We start from the raw sequence: 19071 nt of genomic DNA, 5'->3' as shown, positions 1-19071 counted from the left end.
ACCTCCGCCCGCTTGAGAACTTCAGTGTTGGTCACAAAGTCACTCCAGTGGATGTTGAGGATGGTGCGAAGGCAGCGCTGATGAAAGCGCTCAAGGAGTCGCAGGTGATGACGGTATAAAACCCACGATTCAGAGCCGTAGATGAGGGTTGTCATCACAACCGCTTTGTAAACATTGATCTTTGTGCCTTTTTTCAGATGCTTGTTGCTCCACACTCTTTTGTGCAGTCGGCCAAAGGCACGGTTTGCCTTTGCCAGCCTGTTGTCAATCTCCTTGTCGATCTTAGCATCTGAGGAGATGATGCACCCCAGGTAGCTGAACTGCTGGACTGTCTTCAGAACTGATTCACCCACAGTGATGCAGGGAGGGTGATAATCTTCCTGGGGTGCAGGCTGGTGGAGAACTTCTGTCTTCTTCAGACTAACTTCTAGGCCGAATAGCTTGGCAGCCTCTGCAAAGCAGGACGTCATATGCTGCAGAGCTGATACCGAGTGGGAGACGAGTGCAGCATCCTCAGCAAACAGTAGCTCTCGGATGAGTTTTTCCATTGTCTTGGAGTGAGCCTTTAGTCGCCTCAGGTTTAACAGGCTGCCATCGGTGCGATAGCGGATGTAGACACCATCGTCATCATCTAGATCTACTGCAGCTTCCCATATTATAAACTTCCCATATTATAAACCTACAATTTCTACTGCAAAATTATGGTGACTTCGTCGGGCTTTCAAGGGAAGAGACAGAGATGGTTTACCATTGCCTTCCTCTGCATAGTGACTGTGGTATTTCTTGGTGGTCTCCAGTTTTCCTTTTAAGCTTAGTGTGAGCTAGCTCACAGCCCCCAGCTCACACATTTTTGTCTTGGCTCAGGAAAAATGGCCCCAGAGCAAACTAATTTATGCAGTAGCTCACGACTTTAATGCCAATAGCTCACAAAGTAGAGTTTTTGCTCACAAGACTCCACAACTTATAGGGAGCATTGGTGGTCTCCCATCCAAATACTAACCAGGGCTGACCCTACTTAGCTTGAGATCAGGTTAACCTGGACCATTACAGAGGCCTACAAGCACTCAGTTTTAGCAACTGACCCCTACTCAAGAAAAGTAGTTTGCATCAACCCAACTTTCTATGCCAGCACTTTCCAGAAGGTTGGTTATGAGCAGGGCTTTTTTTTTGTAGCAGGAACTCCTTTGCATATTAGGCCACATAACCCTGATGTAGCCAATCCTCCAGCCGCTTACAGTAGGCCCTGTAAGCTCTTGGAGGATTGGCTACATCAAGGGGGTGTGGCCTGATATGCAAATGAGTTCCTGCTGCAAAAAAAAAGCCCTGGATAAGTACCTGATAGTTAAACATCCAGGCTGCCAGTGAGCCATAGGCATGACAAGAGCTATATAAGCATAGCAGATCTTCTGCCTTCTGTACCAGTAAATGAAACCTTCTCTGGGTTAAAATGATGCTCAGTCAAGGTGATTAGAAGATCAGTCCAGAGACAGGGGCTCAAAATATATACAAAGTCTAGAAAACTAAAAATGCAGCATACATCTGAATCATAGCAGCAGCTTTATTAAGATATACACGGGATACAACTCCATACAGAGAATAGGGAGAAGGAAGCCTCTTCTCCCTTGCCCCCAGCATCCCAACTCTGCTCCTTTGCAGCCAAGACCTGTCCAAGGACCATGCTCAGCAGAAACAGTCCCTGCCCCAGACTTTGATCTGGAAGATGCTCATGGCCAAACTGCATCCTGGGTCAGAGGGCAGGCCCAGCTGTCTTAGTGGCTGATAAATGGAGTCTGAGCCCCCAGCTACACACGTGCATGGGGGTGGCGGGGTACACCTGCCCCTACTGTGACTCAGTCTGCTGTGAATATCCGGCTGGAGATATCATCCAATAGCCAGTCGATGCCTGCTAGCAAATTCTCTCCAGTGTAAGCGCTGCAGCCTTGGATACACCAATGGTGGCTATGGATGCTGTCCAGGTCCAAAACCTAGAAAAGGTAGAAAAATCAGAAAGAGGGTGAACCTCCTGCAAGGTCTGCAGAAGGCCCAAAGAGCAGGCAGGGGCTGCACTAAGGGCCCTGAAACAAAAAAACCCACCTTAACCCCACCACCAGCTATATTCTCAGAACCCCAGAGGTGCTGGATATCTGCCCAGCTGGAGAGGACTCCGGCCAAGGGTAAAATGTCACTAGGGCCCCAGTTCCCACTCAGGAACCAGCTCCAGGTTCTAGAAATTCATGTAAGGTGTCATGTTAATACTTAAATGTTTTGCTGCAGTTGTTTTCAGATGTCTGGTTGGTTCTACAAACCTAATCCTATTGCACTGTTTATTGAATGTATCATCCATCAACTGTATGAACTCACTCTGAGTAATCTGCCTTGAGTTCCAGTGAAAAAGGTGGACTGTAAGTGTAAATAAATAAATAAAGGTTGTCAGGGCAGAAATCTATCCTGGGGTGGCCCCATCTTCATGGAACAGGCTGCCAACTGAAAGAAGGGCTGCCACGTCTCTCATCCAATTCAGGCAGCAATGTCAGGATGTATTGTGTGTGTTTTGTGTGGATGTGTGTTAAGTGCCATCAGGTTGCTTCCAGCATATGGCAACCCTACCAATTAATGACTTCCAAAGCATCCTTATCATTAACCGCCTTGCTCAGATCTTAAAAACGGGGGGCTGCGGTTGCCTCAATTGATTCAATCTTGTCTGTTGTACAATGCACCAAGATAAATTTTTGGCTGGAATTTTATTTACTATAAATGTGTATTCTGAAAAGCAGAAGATTATATACTTGTTATCAGATATAGATGAATTTGTATCCTATAAAATTGCTCTTTTTGCTTTTGCTGCTAAGACGTTCAGAACCAGGGCAGTCTCATAAGGGCTAACCTGTAGACCCGTTTATCTTATTCCCATCTTACTGTCGAATTTTATCATTTTATTCATGTGATTGTAGTTTTAGCTTTATGGTATTTACTGTAATTTTTTTGTAGTACTTGAAAGTTTTCCAATCTTGCTATGGCCAATGGCTAATACAACAAAAATTTGACTTGACTTGACAATTGATTTAAGAAGCAGATTGACAAGATGAAATTTGTCTAGAGGAGAACAACGAAGATGGTGAGAGGTCTGGAAACCAAGTCCTATGAGGAAAGGCTGAAGGAGGTGGGTATGTTTAGCCTGAAGAGGAGACAACTGAGAGGTGATATGATCACCATCTTCAAGTACTTGAAGGGCTGTCATCTAGAGGATGGTGCAGAGTGTTTTCTGTTGTCCCAGAACCAATGGGTTGAAGTTAAATCAAAAGAGTTTTTGGCTAAACATTAGCAAGAACTTCCTGACCCTTAGAGCAGTTCTCCAGTGGATCAGGCTTCCTCAGGAGGTGGTCCTCTCCTTCTTTGGGGGTTTTTAAACAGAGGCTAGATAGCCATCTGACAGCAATACTGATCCTGTGAATTTAGGGGGAGGTACTTGTGAATTTCCTGCATTGTGCAGGAGGCTGGACTAGATGACCCCGGAAGTCCCTTCCAACTCTATGATTCTGTGAGTCCATCCATCTTATGTTGGGTCTTCTCTCTTTCCTTGCTGCCTTCAGCTTTTCCTTGCAGGATTGTCTTTTCCAGGGAATTTTGTCTTCTCACAAGGTGTGGCCAGAGTATTATAGCTCGTTTAGTCATTGTAGCTTATAGAGAAAGTTCATGCTTGATTATCTTGATTATTGAGCAAACAAGCCTTTTTCTGGCTTCTTAAACTGCATTACTGTTTTTAATGTGTCAGATTTCTTCGCAGCTGTCATTTCCTCATAGAATCATAGAGTTGGAAGGGGCCGTACAGGCCATCTAGTCCAACCCCCCTGCTCAATGAAGGATTAAGCCTGCAGCATCCCTGATGATCCCTGCTCATTTTGTTGTGTTCATTTTGTTGTGCCCAGTCCACCCCCACCTGTGTACTGATCCTACCATGCCCCAGTATGGCCACTGGCTCTCACCTCTTGGATGGCGTTAGCACTTAGGGCCCCTGGCAGGTCCTGTTTATTGGCAAAGATGATCAAGGTGGCTCCTGCCAAGCGCTGTTGGAGAAACAAGCAGATAGTAAGTGTTATACACCCCCCACGCACACCTTATTCCTTGGAATGCCCATATGCTTTTCCCACTCCAGTCCAGATTTGCAGCAATGGGGCCGGTGCCATCCCTACTGCAGGCCTTGGGGGGGGGGGTCACCTACTACCTGCTGCCCTCCCCCACATAGCTCCTACCTCTTCCACCAGAAGGCTCTGCAGTTCCCTTTTGCAGTCCTCCAGACGCTGGCGGTCGGCACTGTCTACCACCCAGATGAGGCCATCCGTGCTCTCAAAGTAGTTCCTCCAGTAAGAGCGCAGGGACTTCTGGCCCCCCACATCCCAGATGTTCAGCTTGAAGCTGCAAAGAGATGCCACGTTGGGTAGGAAGGATTTAAAAACTGGCTCAGACTGAATAAGTTTAGTTCAGCGAGGAGCCAGATTTGGGTACAGTTGCACCTTAGAGGCCAACACGATTTTTGGGATATAAACTTTTGGGAGTCAAAGTTCCCTTCATTGATATCTGACAAGAGAAGCTTTGACTCTCAGAATCCCAAAAAAACTCTTAAGATGCAACTGAACTTGAATCTAGCTCCTACACCAGCACAGCTACCCTCTGAAACAAGATCACTGGAAACACAGAGGAGAGCAGTGTTCCAAGCTGAGTTAGTGTGAGCTAGCTCACAGTTTTTTAGCATCTGGCTCACACATTTTGTCTTAGCTTAGGAAAAGTGCCCCCGGAGCAAACTAATTTATGCAGTAGCTCACAACTCTAATGCCAGTGGCTCACAAAGTAGAATTTTTGCTCACAAGACTCCACAGAGGGAGGGAGCATTGGGAGAGAGTGCCAGGGTATCGCAAGGAGGAGAAACAGCAAGAGGAAGACCAAGCTATAGCCTTCCTTCTGGCCTAAAGTAGCTTAGGAGAACTGGAGGGCTCACCCACGATGCTCCAGCGTCTTGATGTTGAACCCTAATGTGGGTGAGATGGTGTCAATATCATCCCCATTGAACTTCTTCAGGATGGTGGTTTTGCCAGCATTGTCTAAGCCCCTGCAGAAGAATGAGTTAAGGAGAACACAACATAGGAGAAAAAAGGAGTCTACAGAGAGAGCTTTGCTTAAATTTTCTCAAAACTGCCATAGAATGCTAAAAGCCTGTCTGATTTAAAAAATGACAACTGTGATTAGTCAAACCAAGAACTCCATTATGTGCATAGAAATACTCCCTTTGTTATACAAGGAATCTTGGTTACTCAAGGATGGAGCACTTGCACTCTGTACATGATCAGAGGTATGTACACCAATTCTGACATTAAAAAATTACACTATTTAGAATCTAATGGATGAATATTTTAATTAAGTGCTGGTCCGAAAGTCACTGTCTTAAAGCAATGCAAAGAACCCAATGCAAAATCCACCAGATTTTAAATTAATCCTACTTGGTTTCCCCTCTAACAACAGTTGGGATGGATGTCATCCCTTCCAAGTGAAGTAGTTACTTTCCCTACTATATCTTCTTTTAAGCATCTCCCCTCCTCCCTTTCTGTTGTAAATAAAAAGCACCCACCTATTTGGCATACAGTTTGATGCATCTGACTGAGATCTGAGGCATGCAAGCTTACAGTGGGATAAATGTTAGGTGCCACCAGACTCCTAGTGCTACAGATTAACACAGCTGTCCAACAGGTATTCCCTTTGTTGCAGGTAAGGCATAGGCATTGAGTAACCAATCTCAAGGTAGTGCCTGGAGCTCTCTAAGAATTACAAGCAATCACCAGACTACAGAGATCAACTACCCTGCACAAAATGCCAATTTGGAAGGCCAGACTCAACATTATCTGTGCAGAGTTCCTTTCCTTTCCTATATTACAGCATTGCCAGTAACCACCCCAAATTTCTAAGAATTTACCAAGCTAGAGTTTGCCACTGTTCTGCCCCTCCCCCCAAATCCACCTTCCTGATACAGCATCACCTCCAAATCTCCAGAAACTCCCAAACCAGAGTTGGCAGTTCCAATTAGGAACTACATGTACAGAGGCATTTTAGTAAACCCCCTGCTGAAACTACCCGGCGCAGTTCGACAGGCGCTATTTTAAAACAACTGCTACTCTAATGACGTATCAGATGGTCGGTACTCCCGCTAATAAACCGGAGTAAGGCGAGTGCTGGAGAAAGTACAGGGATATCGAAGCACTCTCTCTCCTCGCAGAAGGATACAGCATGAGCAGTCGCAGCTCGCGCTCTTTCTGCCGCATCTTCTTCAGGATGCTGAGCAACCCCATAGCTCACCCGAGCTCGCAGCACTTCCCCCGCAGTCACGCTGGACCTAGGCTCCTTCGGCCCCGCCCCTCAGGCCTCCGCATATGATCTCTCAAAGAGGTAGATAAACAAAGAGTTCCGTGCAACTCTCACTTCCGATTGCCGTTCTGGACATCCTAAGTGGGACCGGAGGAGTCCATAATGTTTACATATTGTATAAAAACCCAGAGTTTTATTAGATTCCAGAAAATAATTCAACCTCGTGTTAATCTGCAGCAGAAACAAAAGAGGAGCATTTTAGCACCTGAAAGGTGAATAGATTTATTTTTAAAACATTAAAAAAAATATCTTGAAATCGTGGGTCTAATTTGAAACAAATAGACGAAAAACCCGAACATTAAACAGTATAATAATGGCGTAAATAAACAGATGCGAGAACTGAATGACCTTAGCATGCGTAGTGAGATAAGAAACCAATGCTTTAATCATAGAGTTGAAAGGGACCACTAGGGTCATCTAGTCCAACCCCCGGCACAATGCAGGAAATTCACAAACACCTCCCCCTAAACACTTTGGGGGGTTCACTCTGGGGGTTCCATTGTCCCGAGTGTAGTTTCTGTGGAATTCCTAGGTATTTCTACCTCTCCTCCCGTTGTCAGCTACCGGAAGTTGTGTTAGCAGTCCTTAGCGCTCTAACCCCATTCCCTACCAAGTCCCGCCCATTGCAGGAAACTTAAAGGAACAGCCAGCCCAGAAAGCTAGAGCAACGCTGCAACTCTATGGTACCACTTCTATCTCCCTACGGGCTAAAGTCTTACTGGTGCTTTAACGTAGTTTCCGGTTTCCAATTATACTAGGTAGCAATATTTGTATTGGGGTAAGAGCGGTGGAAATAAATAGCAATGCAAACGTTCAAATGAAGCTCTTGAAGATTTAACTATCCATTTCATTGTGCTTTGAAATAATCGTGCCTTCAAGATACAAAAGAAACTAGCTTGGGAAGCTGCTGAATATCTGTGAAAGCTCTTGTGTTTTTAAAAGCTTCGCAACAAACAGCATTTGAACAGCAAGCGCCGTATCCTATGATGAATATCACGTTTAGGTTTAAGAGACCGGGGGTGGGATATTAATGCTTGTGGGGAGGGGGAACGAGTAACTTCTCTTACAGCGAAGGATTGTTTATAAAAAAATAGAACTTTTAAAAAAGGAAATGCATCGAAACACGCTCACATTATTTTTATCACACCTCCCATCTCAGTCCCCAAGGTATCTTTTTAAAAATCATTTCGTATTGACCTTCATGTAATTTCTAAACACTAGTGTATTTGTACTTATCAGAAGTAAAATTAGTAAAATCTAACAGTACCAGTACCACCCAGGATCACTGTTGCAAAGATTAATTCGTTCTGCGATCATGTGGCACCATTGGAACTGTGCTTGGTCCGTGGTCATCATTCCCACACTCCTACAACTTTTGGAATTCAGTACTCATATTAAGTTTAGATCTATCTGGGCCCCGATTTTAAATTTTATGTCAGAACAATGTATTCTTCCTTCCAACTGCACTTATCATTCTTGGCATCGTTTTTAGTTGTTTAAGGTCTGAGAGGCGCATTTCTGGGTATATTTGGTTGGCTCATATTTAGTTATTATTTCTGTGTTCATGCTATTTTATGCAGTATTTTTGACTATTTTTACAATGTTATTGAATGATACAATTTTATGCTCCTCTTATGCATTTGTAAGTCAAAGATCTTTGTTTTTAGCAAAGATTTTTTTTTTAAAAAGAAGTAAAATTGCCAACAAGCCTAGAGAAAATTTTCCCTCTTAATATAGATGCTTTTCATTAATTTGTACCCACCTTCCTCCCCAATGAGGACCAAAAACAGCTTACATAATCTCCTTTCCTCCATTTTTATCCTGACAACAACTCTGTGAGGCAGCTTAGCCTAAGAGACTGTGACTGGCCCAAGCTCACCCAAGCCAGCTTCCAAAACACAGATGGGGATTTGAACCTGGGTCTTCCAGGAACTATGGCCCCTTGACGCAGAGTGGTAAAACAGCAGTTCTGCAGTACTGTGGTCTGAACTCTCTGCTCACAACCTGAATTTGATTCCAGCGGAAGCTGGATTCAGGTAGCTGGCCCAAGGTTGACTCAGCCTTCCATCCTTCCGAGGTCAGTAAAATGAGTACCCAGCTTGCTGGGGGGATAGTGAAGATGACTGGGGAAGGCCATGGCAAACCACCATGTAAAAAGGCTGCCGTGAAAACGTTGTGAAAGCAATGTCACCCCAGAGTCGGAAACGACTGGTGCTTGCACAGGGGACCTTTCCTTTCCTTCCAGGAACTATCCCAACACTGTTGACCACTACACCAACATGAACAGGGGCAGCTGAAGCTGTTCCTGGCAGAGGGAAATCATGTCACCTGCTAAATAACATTCTATTATGCCTCTATTAAAAGGTCAGGACATTTGTCTGCTGGTAGCCCTAGCACAGTGCCAGTTAAGCGCACTGCCCCTAGAAACTTCTTGTCCAATTCTTCCCTGCTAACAGCTGCATGGCACAGAGTGATAAAGCTGCAGTACTGCAGTCCTAAACTCTGCTCACGACCAGAGTCCGATCCCAGCAAAAGCTGGGTTCAGGTAGCGGGCTCAAGGTTGATTCAGCCTTCCATCCTTCTGAGGTTGGTAAAACGAGTACCCAGCTTGCTGGGGGGAAAGTGTAGATGACTGAGGAAGGCCATGGCAAACCACCCTGTAAAAAAGTCTGCTGTAAAAACATTGTGAAAGCAACGTCACCCCAGAGTCGGAAACGACTGGTGCTTGCACAGGGGACTACCTTTACGTTTTAGCAGCTGCATGGCACTTCAGCAGAGCTGAAGGATGAAGAATGAATCCAAGTATTAATCTGTTCAGCAAGCATAGTTTTAATGATGTGCGTGCCATCTTGGGATGCCACTTCAGAAAGCAATTTCAGTCCAGGAACAGAAAGAATGGTGCATAGGGCTCCTTTCATACAAGTGATTTACTCCACTATGACCCTCAAACTGTAGCAAGGTGGGTTTTGTTGTTTTTTTCCCCAGAGCATTCATGTGACTTTGTTCTCCAGCCATTCTCTTTCCATCAGCCATTGCAGTTTCCCCAGGTTTGCTGAAATGCTTCCAAACTAGTTTTGTCCTAGTCTTTACTGGAAGATTATAGTCAAAGTGGATTTGCTCACCATATGGATGGGAAGGGGTGGATTTTCAATCCCCCTCCATCCACGTGGTACCTATTCCCCTCCATGTCCTCTTGTGTCCATGCCCCGCCCCCAAAACATTCAAAGCCTTTTTGCAGGCTTAAAAGAAGATATTGGATTTATACCCCGTCCTTCACTCTAAATCTTGGGAATCTCAGAGCAGCTCACAATCTCCTTTACATTCCTCCCCCACAACAGACATCCTGTTAGGAAGGTGCAGCTAAGAGAGCTCTCACAGAAGCTGCCCTTTCAAGGACAGCTCTGCAATAGCTATGGCTAACCCAAGGCCATTCCAGCAGCTGCAAGTGGAGGAGTGGGGAATCAAACCCAGTTCTCCCAGATGAGTCTGCACACTTAACCACTAAACCAAACTGGCTGTGGTTGTGGCAAAATCCCTACAGCATCCCAAGACTGACTATAACAATATACCCACTACCATTTTTTAAACCAGCAAAGAAACCCTCTGGCTGCATATGGGGTGGTGGTGCAGGGGGGATGAGGAAATACAATGAGGGTCATCGAGAATACCCTCACATGAATGCTGTGTTGCAAATATCTTTGCCTTGCAATGATCATGAGTACACAATAGGGAATTGTAGCCACGTGGGAGCAGGCTAGATCATCCTGTGAGTTCTGACTGCTAAAATGAACTGAGACAACTTCTGCTAGGGATGGGAACTGCTGGGGATGGGGCCATCTGGACACCTCTCTCCTAGACTGGGCTCAGCCCTAAAAGGACACGGCTCTTAAGCCCACGATTTGAGAAGCTCTTTATACACCAGGTCTCTTGTTCCTATGGTGCAAACACTTTGCAGATAACTACATATTTCCCACCAGCAGTCAAAACAGCAAAACCACCACCACTAAGGATCACTGTAGCAAAGATTAACTTGTTCTGCAATCATGTGGCACTACTGAAACTGTGCTTGGTCTGTGGCCATCATTCTCACACTCTTACCCTCCCCATACTGCAAATCCAAAGGGATTAGATAATCTAAGAGGATTAGAGAGATTCATGGAGGACAGGTCTATCAGTGGCTACTAGCCATGGTGACTGAGGGGAACCTCCATGTTCAGAGGCACTAAACCTCTGAATCACAGAGCCAGGAGGCAACATCAGGGAAGTCCTCAGCCTCTGTGCCCTGTTGGTGGCTCTCCAGAGGAACTGGTTGGCCATTGTGAGAGACAGGATGCTGGACCAGATGGACCACCAGTAGGGTGCTCCTTATGAACATATGAAGCTGCCTTACACTGAATCAGACCCTCGGTCCATCAAAGTCAGTATTGTCTACTCAGACTGGCAGCAGTTCTCCAGGGTCTCAAGCTGAGGTTTTTCACAGCTATTTGCCTGGACCCTTTTAGTTGGAGATGCTGGGGATTGAACCTGGGACCTTCTGCTTACCAAGCAGATGCTCTACCACTGAGCCACTGTCCCTCCCCAATGTTCTAATGACATTAGCCACTGCCCCCAAGTGGCTGCTTCTCCCTGGTCTTGTTACCCCATCACCTTGCTGGAGAGAAGGCAAACCACACAAACCACTATCACAGTTCCTTTTGCCATCATCCCAGTCCTCAGCTCAACCATCCCATAATAATACTTCATTAATTGGAATGTTTTAAAGTTAATGTGATTTTAAACTCTTATAATTTTTATGAAATGTTGTTAGCCGCCCTGAGCCCACCTCAGCGGGGAGGGCGGGATATAAATAAAATTTTATTATTATTATTATTATCAGAGCTCACACCTAGTTCTGGCACTCACCGGCCATCCCAAAGCTCCCCCACATACCCTGGCTCTCATGGAACCCTCCCTACCACAGTATGTCTTGATGCCCATGGGCAGTGGCTGAATTCACACACAAGGCCATGCTTGAGCTTAAGTCCCACAGGGCAGCGACTCTGCCTCTCCAGCATCATGTTTTAAGTCCGAGAGAAGTGCAGAACCCCCCTTTCTTGTTCAGTTCCACGCAGCTGTTGTGGCAGCTTTTAGAATTGAGCACACCATAATCCTGACCACCATAATCTTGCATCGCTGATCTCCGCATTTCACTGCTTGAGGAGGAGGCAGCCCAATCCCTGTTATGCCCCAGACCATGAAATACTACAGCCACAGAAGGAAGGCAAATCTGGGCACAGCTGGAGAGTTTTTTAAGTTTATTTATTTAAAATATTTTTTTTTACCTCACTTTCTTTGCAAATGTGGGGCGGTGGCTAATAAAATAGCAAAGGCTACAAAAGCCTCCACAGCAAGCTGTTGACCTCGTTCATCACTTCATGAGGGAGGGTACCTGCACCTTTGAAGTGACACCTTCTCCTCCTGTAGAATCCTGAACAAAGCAATCTTCCCGGTGGAGACGGAGACGCTCAGGACTCTGAATCCCACAAGGCTCCAATCAATCAAGGAAGAACTCAAGAGCCCTTCTTGGGAAGGGCAGAAAGGCCCAGAGAAGGAGAGGGAATAGGGGGCCCAGTCAAATCAGCTTGGAGAGAAGAGATAGGGCTGGAGATGCACCCTGAACCATCCTACTGAGCATTTTCATCTTACCACACGTGCAGATACCTTACACTGAGTCAGACCTTCGGTATATCAAGGTCAACTCAACGTTATCTACTTGTGACTGGCAGTGGCTCTCCAGACTCTCAGGCTGAGGTCTTGTGTATTGCCTGCTCCATCCTCCTTGTGGCTGGAACTGAATCTGAGGCCCTCTGCAGGCCAAGCAGATGCTCTAATCCTGAGCCACAGTCCGTGCCTCACTTAGTGTGCTGTTCAGCTTAGCTTCCATCTGGTATGATAGAGGGAAGGGGGTCTGGAAAACAGCCACAACCATCAAGAAAGCTTGAAGCGGAATTTGGAGCTTGTACGTACATCCTGGAGAGACTGCTCTATTCCAAAGTCCCCTGCCCCCCTGCCAGTTCCCTCTGCTCCGTTGTTATGGCACCCAGGCTTAGCTGTACAGGAGAAAGAGTACTTACCCGAATGGCCTCACCCAGTTGGCTTCCCCATGCCAGGTGGGTCAGCGTTGAGATCTGACTCTGCTGCCAGGGAATCCATCAGCCAACTGCAGCTGCTGCTCAGTTCCCCACAGCTCCTCAAGGATGGGGCAGAGGGATCCAAAACAAACCAGGGGGGATCAGGAGGGGCTGGCCTGCTTCCATCTCACAGCCCGCATCCTTCTGCTTTATTCAAACTCTCTCTGAGAAAACCGAGCCTTCAAGTTCAGCCAGCACACAAGCACAGATGGGCTGCAGCCCACTGTCAAGCGTGTTCAGCACGTTTCATTCAAAAGATTCCACTGTAAAAGTCAGGGCAGTAATAGGACAACTAAGTAGCTGGCAACCATAAAAGGAAACCCAGATATCCTACTGGCCTGCCCAAGCCACCACCCTTGTCACCCTATTTTTAATACTAGCCTAAAATATGTGACCACTAAGGAGGGTATTACACCTGTTTCTTCCCTATACACATGAAACTGCCTTATAGTGAATCAGACCACTGGTCCATCTGTCAGTATTGCCTATTTAGACTGGCAGTGGCTTTCCTGTGTCTCAGGTTAACGGGAAATGTCAGGGATTGAACCTGGGACCTTCTGCATGCAAAGCAGAAGCTCTTCCATTGAGCCACAATAGAACATAACAGCCATGCTGGACCAGACCAATGGTCCATCTAGTCTCATACAGTGGCCAACCAGTTCTTTTGGAGGGCCACCAACCAGGCATAGATGCTGAGGCCTTCCCCTGATGTGGTTTTCTGGCCAGTCACCATGGCTAGTTGCCACTGATAGACCTATCCTTATTCTCCTTTAAAGCTGTTTATTCCTGTAGACATCACTACATCCTCGGGCAGTGAATTCCACATTTTAGTAACTCTCTGCATAAAGTAGTATCTCCTTTTGTCCATTCTGAACCTACCACCCAATCGGTTTCAATGGATGCCCTTGAGCTCTAGTATTTTGGGAGAGAGAAAAGATTCTTTTTGTCAGCTCTCCCATTTCCCATCCTTTTCAATATTGTCCAGAATGAGGCAATTTTAGCCCTGCAATGCTGGAGAAAGCTGGCCCTGCTGAAATGCTCTCAACTAGTGAAAGTGTAGGAAGTCTGTTCTTTTTTTAAAAAAATTAAAAACTAGCCAAGTGTAATACTTTTGCTGACACTCCCTTAGAGTTGGGGGCATGCCCTACCTGTGCATCTTGACCCACTGCCTGAAGAGGGGGCACACCTCTTAGCCTGTCTCCCGAAAGCATCTGGTTTGCCATCCTGCACCTAACCTATGAAGCAGCTTGATGGGCTAATTCTTCTAATTTCCATGAGCTCCCAGAAGAGTGTCGGCCTCCTCCCCACCTCCAGCAAAACTCGAGCCTATTTTGTTCCCTTCATAGCAAGGAAAGTTCTAGCACTCAAAATGCCACAAGTGGATGGTGACAGCTGCCTACCACATAGCTGTGTCGCTAACTACATGACCCCAGGGCTTTTTTGAAGCAGGAACTCCTTTGCATATTAGGCCACACACCCCTGATGTAACCAATCCTCCAAGAGCTTACAGGGCTCTTCTTACAGGGTCTACTGTAAGCTCCAGGATGATTGGCTACAGCTGGGGTGTGTGGTCTAATATGCAAAGGAGTTCCTGCTACAGAAAAAAGCAAAGCAAAGCGCTGCATCACCCTCTTCCAGTAAAACAACCTGGGGCTTTCTTCTCATACCCTTTCTGTCCCAGGTGATGAGAAAGGGAAATTCAGAGAAGTAAGAATCCTACTGGGACAATCCGTTCTGGCCAGGCTGCAGAAGTGGCATTCACCCACCAGCCCCCACCTTTCTTTCCAGCGCCTACTCTAAAGAGAAGGAGAGGAGGGGGGGGGAGTGGTCGAAGGCTCCCTCAGGGTGCTTGGAGAAGCTTCGTGCTGGTCAGCTGGCCGGTGGCAGAACAGAAGGCGCTGTCTTGCTTCAGGTCAGCTCTGCCCGAGATCCCTTCCCCTTGCGCCTTCCGGACATGGCTGTTCACAGAAAGAGAGTCAATGGGAAAAAAGAGGGTTAAAACACGGGCGCTTGGCACAGGCGGTTTGTAAACCAACCCCAGGGTTTCAAGGCATAGCCAAAGAGGTGGGAATCCAGCATTAGCACACGAGGCTCAAGGCACTGACATTTTGGCAAAAAAGGGTCCTGAACTCCCTGAGCTAGAAACTGGGGTTAGTGACAGCAGCGGAGGCAAGAGAGAGGAGCAGACGATGCTCTTTAGGGGAAGTGGAGGGAGAGGGAAGGACGTTAACGGAGGCGGGGAGGCGGTTCGAATGCCGGGAGCGGGATATGACAGTGGCCGGTTCCCCCCATGCAGAAGGCAGGACGGAGGTCGAAGGCAGGGCAAAGTCGGACAAAGGGGTATAATCCAAGCGACGCTGATTTTACGACGAGACGCGAGAGGTTCTGTAAAAGCCGTTTAATAATCAACAATTTTTTAAAAACGAAAAGAAAAAAGAGAAATCAAACAAGTTGCGGCAACAAGAACAAACTCTGTTCACCAGTTATACAAAGAAAGGTGTACCCAGGTAATACAGCGAAAGCAAAGGAAGCTTCATTGGCTACGGAGCTCGTGGCTTTTCTCGGCTCTGCTCCAGGAACGAGAGCTCGGTACGCAACACGCAGCAAGCAACGGTTAGCTAGCGGAGTGGACTGAGGCTGCAAGCGCCTGTCGCTTTGGGCAGGAAGTTCAAAAACGGACACGTTTTCTTACGAGCAAAATTTTATCTTCGGGTTCGTTCGCAAGGCGGGGTTGGCGAGGCGGCTCTTCAAAGCAGGCTTTACGGTAACGACCGGATGAAATCAGGGGAGGGGGCGGAGGAGGGAAAAAATAATAAAACGAGGAAAGAGGGGAAGGCAGAGGGGGAGGAGGAGCAGTGAACCAAAAGGCAGCATCACCAACCTTCAAAGGAAGCCGACGTTAAAACATCAGCGCAGGTTAGAGCATGGTCGGCAAAGGGGGTCTCAGAGCCTTGCCTTCGGTGCTACCTCGCACAAGCACGGAGGAGCCTGCAAAGAAATCTACACCACTTAGATGTACATATTACATATATACACGTACACAGTTTGGACACAATGTGTGGCCCTGCATGTGCATGCATGCATTGACCAGCAAAGAGATGGCCCATCCACTGCACTTCGGGAAACACCTTTTCTCCCACATGTTTACCGAAATAGGGTAGAGAGAGGTCAGGGTGCACTGTTCAGCTTGCTCCAGGCACTGATTAGAATTCCCATGAGTAATTCCTTCTGCCCTCCCCCACCTCGGCCACCTGGCATGCAACCTACGACCTCTGAACACTTACTGCTGGGATGGGCCATGGTCAGAACGTCTGCGCATACTGGGCAGCGTAGGCACTGGCATACCTCTCGTAGTATTCCGCCACATTGTAGGCGGTGCCAATGCTGTACTGGGAGTATGTGGCGGCGGCGGCAGCAGCGGCGGCTGCATACCCAGGCTGGCTGTAGGCTTGGCTGTATGTTTGGTTGGCGGCGGCGGCAGCAGCAGCAGCTGCAGCGGCAGCATAAGGATCAGTGTACTGGGCCATGACGGCGGTGGAGGTTGCTGTCCGCCTGCCCACTGGGCTTCTTTCCCTGTATGCAGCTGGGGTGGCGGGTGCTGCGGATGGCAAGGCCCTGTCGTAGGCTGCCCGGGCCCGGTCGTAGAGCTCGTAGGAGTAGCGGTCACAATACTCTCTGTCGTACCAAGCCCTGGGGCAGTAGGGAGTGTATGTCGTGGCAGGAGTGGGAATGCGACCCCTAGAGAAATAGTAGCTCGGAGTCGGGGTCGGTGGGGTGGGTACAGCAGCCCCCTTAGTGGCCCGGAGGGAGCCATTGCTCTTTGAGAGGGTGACAAAGATTTTCTGGTCCTCCAAGGGGGTGTCGTTCAGGTTCAAGATGGCATCCATGGCTTCCCGCTCCTTCGCCATGTGCACGAAGGCGTAGTTCTTCACGATGTCGCACTCTACCACTTTGCCAAACCTTTCAAAGAGCTGCCTGATCTGGGCAGTGGTGGCCTTGGCAGAAACGTTGCCCACGTAGATCTTGGTGGCATTACGGATCTTGGAGGTGGCATACTCCACGGTCAAGTGGGCCCCGAAGAACTCGCTTTTGTGGAGGGAGCTGATGGCCTGGTGCGCCTCATCCTCCTTCTCCATGTGCACAAAGGCAAAGTTCTTCAGGATGTCGCACTCGTTCACCTGGCCATACTGCTCAAACAGCTTGCGCAGCTCTTCAGCCGTGACCACTGGAGACAGCCCCCCGACAAAAATCTTCACCATGGCAGCGAAGGGGCCCCCTGGCCAGGAATCCCTTGATGAAAAGACAGGAGGAGGGGGTTAGCTCTCAGGATACAATTTAGAGGCCCCTCACCTGCCCGGTTCTATTGCCAGCATCTGGGTTTGGAAATACCTGGAGATCTGAGGGTGGAGCCTAGGAGGGTGGGCTTTAGGGAGGGGAAGGACTATGGTAGGGGATAGTGCCATACATGCAGCCACCTTCCAGAGCAGCCATTTTCTCCAGGAGAGGTGGGCTTCTAGTATCCTGGGTTTTTTTGGCCACTGTGTGACACAGAGTGTTGGACTGGATGGGACATTGGCCTGATGCAACATGGCTTCTCTTATGTTCTTATGGAACAAATGTTTTAAATAAATAAATACATTAATGATGTATGTAGTCTGGAGATCAAGCTATCATTCCGGGAGATCTCCACCCGTCACCTGGAGGTTGGAAACCCTATGACTGGGCCCCAAGACGCTCTTTGGACTGCGAACTCTGCCCGGGGATCCCAGCAGACCCTTGCAGCAGGCCGCAGCGGTAGCTTTCAGGGCCGCCAAGGCCGTCTCCAGAGAGCCGGCAGGAAGCAGCCGGAGCCCAGGCCCAGCCCGGCGGGCGCCCGCGCATCCTTCCCAGGGCAGGCGCAGCAACGAAGAGGGTTTCTCGCCGCGCAGCTCGCCAAGCTCGGCGACCCTCCTGCCCCCACCCCCTCCGGTGAACCGCCAGGTCCTACCCGGCCCAGGCTCTGGATAAGGCAGCCGCCGCCGCCGCGGAGAGCCTGGCGGCGCTTCCCTCTCCTTCTCGCCCGCGGGCCCCTCACCTGCACAGCCCGGCCGGTCTCCTGCTCGGCGCGCCGCCGCCACCCCGCGCTGCGCCCACCTGCCTGGCTTGCCTAGGCCTGCGCCATGTTCTCCGGCTGCATCATGTGATGGGAGGGGGCCCAAAGCCCCCAAGTGGCGGAGTCGGGACGAGGAGGGGAGCGAGGGAAGGAAGCGCCTCTCGCGCTCTGGCCAGAGAGCAGCCGGCGGCGCCAAGGCGAGCTCGGGGGCGCTTTGGTCAGGGGCGCTCCGCTGGCGGCCCGGTGTGCACGAGGCGATGCTGTGGCGCAGCTGGTCCAAGCCTGGCCTGAAAAAAGAAGGGGGGCTGCCCCAGGGCGGAGAGGCTGGCTGGGAAATGGAGGCTGGCCGCCTGTGCCTTCCCTGGGCGCCTGGGAGCTGCGCAAAAGCGCCCGGCTGCAAAGAGGGAGGGTCGCTCTCTGCCTTCCCGCTGGCCGCCGCACGCGGTCCGCGCAGCCTTTCTTCCCCGGGCACGCAGGGCCAATCTCGGAGGGGTCTCCTTCCTGAAGAACTAAAGGATGCTCAGATTCCTCACCTGCAGTGTAGGGCTTTCCTCCTGCCAGCAAAGCCAACGGTGGATGATAAAAGCTAGATAATATTATTTCATTCTAGCTTCTGAATTTCCCAGTAGAACAAAGTAGGAGTTCAGTAGCATCTTTTAGACCAACAGAGTTTTATTCAGAATGTAAGCGTGTGCATGCTTATTTCATCAGATAATGGAATGGGGTACGGTAAGCAGTGCTGAGTGGTTAAGAAAATAATACAAAGTGGTACAGAGCTAGAATCCAATGGCAAAATAGTGAAATTAACAAATTGAAAGAACAGTTGATCTGGATAGATCTGCATGAGAAACCAATAAAACAGTTAACAAGTCAGTGACTTAAATGTACCATTGGACTCCTGCTTTGTTCTACTGCTCAGACCAACACAGCTGGTCACCCGAATCTGTCTGAATTTCCCAGTATTTGCTACCCACTAGGGATCCTTCCGAGGTCGGTAAAATGAGTACCCAGCTTGCTGGGGGGAAAGTGTAGATGACTGGGGAAGGCAATGGCACACAACCGCGTAAAGAGTATGCCATGAAATCGTTGTGAAAGCAACGTCACCCCAGAGTCGAAAAACTACTGGTGCTTGCACAGGGGACTACCTTTACCTTTTTAGGAATACACATAACACTAACTTATACTGAAGCAGGAGAACAAACTTCAAGTCCAGTGGCACCTTTAAGAACAGCAAAATTTAATTCTGGGTAGAAGCTTTCATGTGCATGCACACTGAAGAAGTGTGCTTCTACCCAGAATTAAACTTTGTTGGGCTTAAAGATGCCACTGGTCTTGAACTTTGTTCTACTGCTTCAGACCAACACAGCTATCCACTTGAATCAGAGCATTAGTCCATTG

General features: G+C 48.4%; 2 protein-coding genes across 4 annotated transcripts; both read right to left on the bottom strand.

Moving 5' to 3' along the window:
* Nucleotides 1-1534: 1534 nt before the first annotated feature.
* On the bottom strand, nucleotides 1535-6442 carry ARL2 (ADP ribosylation factor like GTPase 2). Its single transcript, XM_060252755.1, has 5 exons — nucleotides 6271-6442; nucleotides 4994-5104; nucleotides 4251-4413; nucleotides 3984-4064; nucleotides 1535-1985 (listed from the first exon to the last, which is right to left on the bottom strand). The coding sequence occupies exons 1-5, from the start codon at nucleotides 6333-6335 to the stop codon at nucleotides 1851-1853; spliced, it is 555 nt and encodes a 184-aa protein (XP_060108738.1). The 5' UTR covers nucleotides 6336-6442; the 3' UTR covers nucleotides 1535-1850.
* An 8522-nt stretch (nucleotides 6443-14964) lies between these two features.
* On the bottom strand, nucleotides 14965-17794 carry LOC132581473 (RNA-binding protein 4-like). 3 transcript variants are annotated; one of them, XM_060252735.1, is made up of 3 exons: nucleotides 17656-17794; nucleotides 15866-16871; nucleotides 14965-15581 (listed from the first exon to the last, which is right to left on the bottom strand). In XM_060252735.1, the coding sequence occupies exon 2, from the start codon at nucleotides 16838-16840 to the stop codon at nucleotides 15884-15886; it is 957 nt and encodes a 318-aa protein (XP_060108718.1). In that variant the 5' UTR covers nucleotides 16841-16871; nucleotides 17656-17794; the 3' UTR covers nucleotides 14965-15581; nucleotides 15866-15883. The 3 variants fall into 3 exon arrangements, with proteins under 3 accessions (XP_060108718.1, XP_060108725.1, XP_060108709.1); XM_060252742.1 differs by having other exon boundaries at nucleotides 14965-15569; XM_060252726.1 differs by having other exon boundaries at nucleotides 14965-16871; nucleotides 17656-17793.
* Nucleotides 17795-19071: the final 1277 nt, after the last annotated feature.

This window comes from Heteronotia binoei, chromosome 1 (genome assembly GCF_032191835.1).
Source record: "Heteronotia binoei isolate CCM8104 ecotype False Entrance Well chromosome 1, APGP_CSIRO_Hbin_v1, whole genome shotgun sequence".
Classification (NCBI taxonomy): Eukaryota; Metazoa; Chordata; class Lepidosauria; order Squamata; family Gekkonidae; genus Heteronotia; species Heteronotia binoei.
The sequence above is the reverse complement of the archived record's forward strand: the minus strand, read 5'-3'. Positions and strand labels throughout refer to the sequence as shown.

Bases quoted from the DNA above. Each gene is read 5' to 3' on its own strand.
- ARL2 (XM_060252755.1), bottom strand. From the start codon at position 6,335: ATGGGGTTGCTCAGCATCCTGAAGAAGATGCGGCAGAAAGAGCGCGAG. The intron at 5,105-6,270 runs GTATCCTTCTGC...ATTCTTCTGCAG, and splicing joins GAGCTGCGACTGCTCATGCT to GGGCTTAGACAATGCTGGCA. The intron at 4,065-4,250 runs GTAGGAGCTATG...TTTCTCCAACAG, and splicing joins AGAGCCTTCTGGTGGAAGAG to CGCTTGGCAGGAGCCACCTT.
- LOC132581473 (XM_060252735.1), bottom strand. From the start codon at position 16,840: ATGGTGAAGATTTTTGTCGGGGGGCTGTCTCCAGTGGTCACGGCTGAA.